Source organism: Manacus candei, unplaced genomic scaffold, assembly GCF_025592945.1.
Source record: "Manacus candei isolate 608988 ecotype Guabito, Panama unplaced genomic scaffold, ASM2559294v1 h1tg000005l, whole genome shotgun sequence".
NCBI classification, from domain to species: Eukaryota; Metazoa; Chordata; class Aves; order Passeriformes; family Pipridae; genus Manacus; species Manacus candei.
The window spans coordinates 24,345,638-24,354,551 of NW_026138053.1; the positions used below are offsets into that span (position 1 = coordinate 24,345,638).

The following is an 8,914-nucleotide window of genomic DNA, read 5'->3' on the forward strand; positions in this document are numbered from 1 at the left end:
ACTATTGTCTGACTGTGAACTGCGAACAGTGTTAAACTTGATGTAAATAAGGCCCTTGGAAGGGCCTCTTTGCCTGTCGTTCCACAAAGTTTTGCCAATTTGCATTTTATTTTAAATAAAGGTTGCAATATTTTATTGGCAAAAACCACTTGAGTAGATGCTGCCTTTTTTTTTTCCTTAGGTGATATTTGAAGCTGCTCAGTCCTAAGCTGAAGTTTGCTAACTGGGTAGGAAAGAGAAGATTGTTGTAAGCCTGTTTTAAAAAGAGAATTTGATTCTGCCAGATTGAAAAAAAAAAAACCAACCAAAAACCCCCACAGTATCTTTATTTATGTCATTGAAACCACACAGTATTGCCACGGCATGGTCAGAGAACGGCTGTGGCTGTTGGGGTTGTGTAATCAAAGCTCCCTCAACTGTGACCCACACACATGACCGGCAGAGACAGGTCACCCTCGTTAGTGACACCACCACCACAGCAAGAGCTGCTTGACATGCCAACCTCACACCAGTGAGACATTCACTCTGACTTCCTGCCACCCCAGGCAGCGTCAGCCTAACCCGGACAGCTGGAGGCTTTTTTATATTTAAAAAAGAATCCCAGGTTATCCTGGCTTTACTCAACCTTCTGAGCAACTAACCTTCAACTAACAACCTGCTGAACCTTCTGCTCAGGTGATAAAACACAACCCAAGTTGTGTCCTGTGGGACAGCATCCTCCCTTCTCAAAGTGCCATTCCTGATCACACACGCAGGCATAACCCTAAGGGGTCTGATCCAGACAAGAGCTAAGTTCAAGCCAAGTAGGAAAGCAGCATCCTCCTGCCTTGGACTATGAAGCCTCGTTAGATAACAGAGCCAGCGTGCCCGGAGGGAAACACGGACTCAAAGTCTGCAGGACTCGTAAGTGAGTCTGGTCAATCTTTTCCCAGAGGTCGTGCTGCTCATTCACTGGCACCACAAAGCAGGTCAAAGCTTAAAACAGACCAAAGGTCCCCCGTGGGAGTGGCTGGGAAGCCAAGCATGTGCTGCTTCACTCACTGCCAGCACAGCTCTGTTGGAAGGGAGTTTTGACCCAGAGGTCACAAAGTGATTCCTGTAACACTGTTGAAATTTTTTGGAGCTGCTGTAACACACTTATCACCTGGCGAGTACCCAGACAGCAAACAGGCCCTTGTAATAGTAATAATAATGCTGATACCAGCCAAAAAACCACAGCATGAAACATAAAGAAGAGAAAAATGAAAAACAAAGGAAAAAACCCAAGCTTCCTGCATCCGTGAAATCCCGGATTCACCTACAGCCTGTTCCTTCAGCCACCATCCTGCTCACCGGCCCTTTGCCCCTGACAGAGAAATTCTCTCCCCTTTTTCATTTTGCAGTAAAGCAAAAGGGCCCTTCACCAAACTGCTTATAAAATGATTGCAGCAGAAGTTCCCCTCATCAGTGCATTGCTTCCATACAAAGGAAGACTCCAATGAGAGGTGGACACTCCGAGGTGAGAAGCTATGGATTTGGCATCTCCAGAGGAGATTATTCAGTCCTCTTCTCCATGCACAAACATGATCCTGGTCCATGTGTCCCTGAGCAGCAAACACCTTGGGAAGGCACGAGAGCAACAGAGGGAAAAATTTAATTCCAGCAAAACAGTTCTGTGTGATCTTGTAAAGTGACAGAACTGGGGACAGGGACGAGGATGTGGCTTCTGCTGCACTGTCTCAACAGGACCAGCCTGTCCCAGGCCTGCCTTCACCACATGGCAACAAACCAAGAACTTGGATATTCCCAGTCCCCACTCACATGAAACAGCATTTGTCAGCACAACCCAATCTCCCCTTCAGGCCACTGCCACCTAAAAGGGACTTAAAACACCAGACAGACTCCAAACACAGCCAAGCACAGGCTGTCCCCACGTCCCAGGAGTAAAGCTGGGTGGGATGCACCTCCTTCCCTGCAACAGCCCTTGGAGTAAGGAGGGATTGAGTCTCTGTCCCTGTGCAAGTGCCTGGCTGGGTCACCTGTGTGCCCAACCTTGTGCAAGGGGAGCAGCTCCCAGAGTGCAGAACCACCTCCAGCACATGTGTAGTCCCACCTGGTGTTCAAGGAAGGAAGTAATTGATGCGCTGGGGCACAGATTTGCAGCCCTGTGCAGAGAAGAGCTTCTCCTCCTTGGGGACAAACACCATCATCCTGGCCACCGCGTCCAGGGTGGCCTCGGAGTAGGGAAGCCCCCGGGCCAGGAAGGCGTCCCGCGCGCAGAGCTTCACGTGGTGGAACTCCAGGGGCAGGAATGGCACCAGGAAGTCAATGAGGTTCTCCCTGAGGAGGTGGCTGTGGGCATAACTGTTCTCTGGAACAGAACACAAGACAAAAACTCAGAAGCTTCACCTGAGAGCATCACCCCTCTGCAAGGCAAGGCTTGGCTCCGAGGGGCTCATCCAGCCCTATGTCTGTGGGAGAGAAACACCCACTTGTACAGAGCTGGTCAGCACTTGGCCTGAGCACAGTGTCCCTACAGCTCGTGCCAAGAGACACCTGAAGCCCCAGAGAAGCCTTGGTGTTGGGCTGCCTCTCCCTGGCCATTTTTGGGGCTCAAGGGGGCCCAGAAGGGCTCTCAGCTCCCTCCTCACATGCTCTCTGTCACAGCAGTGCTGTGCTCACGGGGCCCAAGGGGCTCACGTTGCCAATAACCCCCTGGCTGGGGGTGGAGTGAAGGCTTGTTCCCAGTGCCCAGCCCTGTGTGGCACACACTGGGTGGGAGGTGCAGAGGGGCAGGTTTGCAAGCAGAAGGACCCCCAGCATGCCACAAGCTCTAACCTGCAGGCTCCTGCAGCTCCAGCCGCAGCCGCTGCTCCAGGAACTCCATGGAGATCTCCTCCCGGGCCCGGCCGGCTCGCCAGAAGTCCAGGGCGACCTCGTTGATGGTGTTTCCACCAAGATTGCTGTGGACACAGAGGGAAGTCACTCGAGTGTGGCCCCAGAGGTGAACTGCTGAGAGCTGCCAGCAGACCCCCTACAGCCAGGCCCCAGCACCTCTGTTAGCAACGGAGGATTCACAGTCTAGGATCAGCACATGGACCCAGCCTTCTTCCCAAGGAGCCCCTTTCCATAGGCATTGATACAGCTGTTGCCATCCTGCCAGCTCAGACCCAGGGGCAGCAGAATTCTCCATCTCCCTCAGTCCCCTGTCCTGGCTTGGGAAGGCACTGACCTCACAGGTGGCACTTTGACCCACACTGAACTGCCAACAAACCACCAATGAAAGTCCAAGTTAAAGGGCAGAGCACACAGAGGAGGCCCACTGGAAGCAAAGGCAGGGATTCAGGCAGCAGCCCAGGAGTTGGCAAAGCATCCCCTGCCCTGGGATAAAGCAGCAGCAGTCTCCATATAAGGACTCCTCTGGACACCCACCTTAGGGGCAGCTCTGCCCTGAGGGATGAGAGGTCCTGACAGCTGTTGAGGGTCACAGGGCAGCCCCTCACCCTGAGAAGCAGGTCCAGGTCAGGCTGGTGAGGGGTTTGCTCCCAGCCCTGAGCGCCCCAGTTAACTGGAGATACTGGGAACCACTGGTATATGATGGAAGCACCAGCTGGCTGCAGAGTTTGTGTGGGTGGGAGGCAGGGAGGCTGTGGGAGACACAGACCTTGCACACATCCTTTCCTCTCATGTCAGAGGCTCTGGAGCCCAAATGAAGGGGAGGCAAAATTAAAAAACCAACACTGTTCCCCACCCCCTGCTGCCTTGTTAAGGGCAGAAGAGCTTGTACTGATCTTGCTCCCACCCAGACCACGGGAGAAACAGCCCCCTTTGACTGAGGACAGGCAGCCAGTCCCATCCTATCCTCAACTCCCGCACCTGGCCAAAGCTGCAGGACCATGACAGTGTCCACGGGAGCCCTGGAGCAGAGCCTGCCCTCCTACAACAGGTCAGTATGACAGTGACCACACTGCCACCAGGGATGATGAAACCCCTGGGATTACACACTGCTGCAGTTCAAGGCCCCCTGCTCCCACTGCTTGGTGGCACGAGGGCCGTGACGTGTCCATTCCTGACCTTCCTGGTTTTGCCAAGCAGGACAGGAGGTCAGCCCAGTGCAGCCAACAGTGCCGAGCAGCAGGGCAGGACCTGCCCTTCCACCACGGCTCCTGCCAGAGCCCCACGCAGGGGGGACTGGAACAGGGTCAGTTCCACAGGCACTGGGCACACAGACAGCTCCTCCACAGGCAGGGAAACCTCCCCAGGGAACCACCAAGCTTGGGGGTTAGAGCACTTGCCTGGATGGTGGGGGGTGGAGTGCTCTGCCCACCTCCAGGCAGGGGGAACAGCGCCTGCCAGAGCCAAGCTGCAGGCTGCAATTCCAAAATTCGAGGCAGCCCAAGAAGCTGGTCATTCCATGGCATTCCTCAGAGGCTACTTTAGACAGGTGTCTGCCTCACATCTTGGCTCTGGGATGTCCCATTTCTCCCTCCAGCTGCATCCCACCTAGGCTTGGGTCAGGGACAGCACTGGGGTGCGCACGTGCCCGAGTCCTTTCTCCCTTTGGATGGGAAAGGAACCAAGTAAAGCACAGGATGTGCCGATGCCAGGATCAGCCCTCACAGCACCTCCGCCAGCAGCCATGTCCAGGCAGTGGGAACTCCTCACCTCCCAACAGAGTACAGGAACTTCCCACCGAGACCTGCAGCCCCAGCTCTGCCCCCTGCAGTGTCACATCTCCTGCTCAGCCGGGCAGGGTGACACCATGTTGACCTTCACTCTGCTTCCCTGTCTCAAAGCCCAGATGCTGGCTCAGGTGTCCCAGCTCAGCTGGACCTCAGCTCCTACTACAACTGCTCTGCTCCCAGGGTGGACACCCAGCATCAGCAGGCAAAACCGACCACGGAGGCAACCACCTTGTGGGAACAAGACATCTGTCCCCCTCCCCTGCAGCCTGGGCCCTTCATATTGCACACCTCAAGGGATTAATTCCATCACTTGGTTCCTCCCCATCCCTTTGGGGGCCCAGAAATCACCTGAGGAAGAGGAAGATGGCTCTCTGTTGGTCCGCCTGGCCCTCGTTGCCGTAGGGAGCCATGAAGGGCCTGATGGCATCCAGGAGGCTGGAATGCAGCTTCTCGGCCTCATCGAAGATGAAGAGGGACTGCCTGCAGAGCTGCAGGGTCTCGCTGAGCTGCCTCTGCAGCTGGGCCTGTGGAGCAGCAGGGACAGGGGTCAGGAGCCCGTGGGACTGAGCCAGGATGCCACGGGATAACCCTGGCTGGCAGCTAACAAACAGCTGATCCCTGGTTCCCTCCTACCCGGGACAGGGAAGAGAACAGGGAGAGCAAAGGCAGGAAAACGAGTGAGGCATAAAAACAGTTTAATAAGTGAAGGAAAGAGGAAAGAAAGAAATGAAGTGGTGCAAAGGCAGCCACCCACACCTGCCACAAACAGACCGGTGCCCAGCCAGTCTCTGAGCAATGGCTTCCTGCCCCAAACCCAAATCACATGGAATATCCCTTTGGTCACCTCTCTGGTGTGCTCCTTCCCAACTTCTTGTGCACTGTCAGCCTAACTGACTCCAAGGGCAGAGTGGGAGAAGGGGAAAGCCTTGAAGGCTGTGCAAGCACTGCTCAGCTGTACCCAGAACACTGGTGTGTATCAACACTTTCACTCACAATCCCAAATTTCATGGCATTGTGTGGGCTGCCATGAAGGAAATGAACTGCATCCCATCCCAGCCCGGCACACTGGACCATCCCCACGGACACACTGTGGTTGGCTCTCACCTTGTAGGAGTCCAGATACTTGTGGTGGGGGAAGTGGAGGAGGGAGATGAACACCCTGACACAGTCGCTCCTCAGCCCATCCCGGTACAGGTGACTGGCCACCATCCGGGCCACAAAGTTCTTCCCTGTGCCAGACCAGCCATGGAAGGACAGGACCAGCGCCTTCTTGGGCTGTGGGCTCTGCAGGAACCCCTGCACTGCCCGAACAACCACTTCTTTGGCCAAGTGCTGCCCGTGGAGCTGCTCACTGAGGTCTGCCTCTAGCCCTGCACAGAGAGAGCAGCAGCTCAGCCTTAAATTGCCAGCCCAGCTGCTGCAGGTGGGAATAAGGAGACAAAACAGGGCAGGGCTGCTTGGCCAAGAGGAGTCTGAAGAGGCAATAAAGCCACAGGCTGCCTGTGCCCTGCCTGCATCAGTCTCTGGCCCCAAAAAGACACAAATTTTCCACTGACTCCTTTTTTCCTTCAGGAAGAGGCGGAGGTGTTTGGCAGCTGTGGAGAGCACCGATGCCCAAAGGCCCTCCTGAGCTTCCGGCAGAGGGTTTGGATACCAGGAGTCTCAGGGACAGCAGAGCACAATGACACCTGCTCATGGCTAACACACAGGTCTGGGTGTACCCTCCCAGCCTGGGGCAGGGTCCCAGGCCAGTTTGGATCTCCCTGCATATGCTTGGGAGTTCGGGGATGCAGGCAGAGCTCGCAGCAAACTGGAGCAGGTACACTGCAGAGCAAGGGACAAAGGCCCTCTAGTCTCAGAACTACAAATAAGTAATGGGACACAGGACTCAGCTCAGCCCCTCGCCCTCCCACAGCTCAGCACCCTGCTCAGAAATGCCCTTCACTTACATCACTTGCTAAAATACACTTCTTGTTAAAGAAAAAAAACAAAACCAAGAAACAACACAGCCAACACAGCCCCTACCTGTGATGTTGTTGACTATCCTGCAGTCTCCTGTCTCGCAGCACTTGCCAAAGCTGCAGTACCAGGCAGAGAGGATCTCCAGGTAATCCTGGCCCACCAGAGGTAAGCTCCAGCCTGGAAAAGGCAGCAGGGTCTGAGCAGAGATGTTCCAGTAAGTTGCTTTTTTGCATTTTGAATAGACACCCAGCTGAACCCTGTGAAGGGCAGCCCTCTCCCAAGTGCAGGGACTCAGCCCTGGCTGCGGGGAGGGACAATCAGCTCGGAACAGGCAGCACCTGGTTCGAGCTGGCACCAAGAGCCCAACAGGTGCAAGACATGATTGTGGCAACCCGGGGTACACTGAGGACGGAGATGCCCAGGGCAGTGACCCTCGAGAAGGGAAAGGCAGCATCACAGGAGCTGGGGGCACAGACCCCGTGCTGGGTGTTTGGACCCGGTGCTCATTCTGGGGCACGGGAGAGAACGGAGGAAGGTGCTTACCTGGGCTGGGACCGGGCTCTTTTTGTTCCTCCTTCTCCTCCTCGCAGCCCTCCTGCCACACCTTGCACGCCAGGTACTGCCAGTACTGCTTGGAGAGGGCACCCACGGCTCCCAAGTGTTTCTTCACGGCCTCGTACCCCTCCAAGTTCGCCCTGCCCCGCGGAGCCCCCTCCCCAGCGCGTCCCTGCCGCTCTGCCCGTGTCGCCCGTGTCGGTGGCGGTGTCCCCGGGCTGCCCGAGCCCCCCAGCAGCAGCAGCACCACCAGGACGCAGCAGCCCAGCCCCAGCCCAGCCGGGGGCCCGTCCTGGCCCATGGCCATGGCTCGGGGGTCCCGGGGATGGGAGCTGACCCTGCCCGGCTCTGCGGGGTCTGCCCGCGGGCTCCCGCCCTCCCTCCAGCCGTGACCTCACTTCCCGCCCGCGATGGGCGGCGCTGCCCAAACGCGGCGGGGCGGGCTCAGCACCGCCAGCACCCCAAAACCCGGCACCGGGACACCCCAAAACCCGCCCGGGCACGGCCACCGGGACACCCCAAAACCCGGCACCGGGACACCCCAAAACCCGCCCGGGCACGGCCACCGGGACACCCCAAAACCCGCCTGGGCACAGCCACCGGGACACCCCAAAACCCAGCAACGGGACCCCCCAAAACCCGGCACAGCCACCGGGACACCCAAAAACCCGCCCGGGCCGGAGCCACCGGCACCCTCCGGTCCCTGCTCCGCACCAGAGTTGGACTCCGGCCCCTCCTCAGCTCCGGCCAAGCCTGGCCGGGAGGGGCAGGAGCTAGAGAGATGCCCAGGGAACCTCCCAGGCACCGCTACCAGCCTGGTTTCACAGAGTATCTGTTTCTGATTGCACAGAATATTCCGTGTTGGAAGGGACCCCACAAGGATCACCGAGTCCAACTCAGGCTGCTCCCACAGAGCTGCAGCACCGGCAGTAAGTGCCTGAGGAAGGCAAATAATCTGGTTTTTAAGTAGCCCAAGGGCTCAGCTGAAGTTCTGCTGCCACAGACGCAAGAGACAGCGGTAGTTGTTCATTAGAGCCATTTCCAAGGGGATACCAAAATAAGGGGCATAAACCAGGGAGCAGGAGGCAGTGGGTGAGTCAGCCCGGCAGCACAAGGAGCTACACTGGGCTGTTTGTTCCTGCTGGGCTCCAAGTTCTGTTCAGGAATTAGATCAGAGCTCTGGGACAGGTACAACTCACGGCCACCACCAAGCTCATCACCAACATCCAGCTTCCTCCTGCCAGTTTCTCCAACCATTGGTAAACCCCTTCCTGTACAGGGAAGCAGAACTGCTTCCTTAGGGCTGACTGTGCTCTGCCAGGGGATCCTGGAATCCCATGCAATCCCCCTGGCTTTCATTTTGGAAATGTGTACTCACACACACTTGGCTGTGGGAGGAAGACAAAAAGTGGATAAACTCCATAAAACTTGCATTTTATCTTAAGCTGTACCCACTGCTGGCTTACTGTAAGAAACTGAGGCCTCCACAATTACTGAGCAGCAGGACAAGGTCACCCACAACTTATCCTAACTGAGACAAGGCCAGGATGCTTTGGAAATGGAAAGGATTTCAAGGGTATCCCACATGCTCAGAAAAATAAAAATAAGAGGGATAATAAATGCAATTCATTCAGCCTGGAAATTCCCTGGTACCAGTGGAGGGGAAAGGGGATGCAGCCCAGGCATGGAATGCATCACCATCTACAGGTGGCTGCAAATATTACACAATGGCA

The 8,914-nt window shown here is 56.2% G+C and overlaps 1 protein-coding gene across 2 annotated transcripts; it reads right to left on the bottom strand.

The window, feature by feature from the left end:
- Positions 1-9: 9 nt before the first annotated feature.
- Positions 10-7,765, bottom strand: TOR3A (torsin family 3 member A). Of its 2 annotated transcripts, XM_051806755.1 has the most exons (7): positions 7,170-7,765; positions 6,690-6,803; positions 5,769-6,034; positions 5,013-5,188; positions 2,818-2,942; positions 2,093-2,350; positions 10-1,598 (listed from the first exon to the last, which is right to left on the bottom strand). In XM_051806755.1, exons 1-6 carry the CDS (start codon positions 7,486-7,488, stop codon positions 2,100-2,102), a joined length of 1,251 nt encoding a protein of 416 aa, XP_051662715.1. In that variant the 5' UTR covers positions 7,489-7,765; the 3' UTR covers positions 10-1,598; positions 2,093-2,099. The 2 variants fall into 2 exon arrangements, with proteins under 2 accessions (XP_051662715.1, XP_051662708.1); XM_051806748.1 differs by having other exon boundaries at positions 10-2,350; positions 7,170-7,763.
- Between the last annotated feature and the right edge of the window lie 1,149 nt (positions 7,766-8,914).

Excerpts from the sequence above, each read along its gene's own strand:
- TOR3A (XM_051806755.1), bottom strand. The coding sequence starts at position 7,488 with ATGGCCATGGGCCAGGACGGGCCCCCGGCTGGGCTGGGGCTGGGCTGC. Across the intron at positions 5,189-5,768 it reads AGTATCTGGACTCCTACAAG|GCCCAGCTGCAGAGGCAGCT; the intron begins GTGAGAGCCAAC and ends GCTGCTCCACAG. Across the intron at positions 2,943-5,012 it reads GCCATCTTCCTCTTCCTCAG|CAATCTTGGTGGAAACACCA; the intron begins GTGATTTCTGGG and ends CTGTGTCCACAG.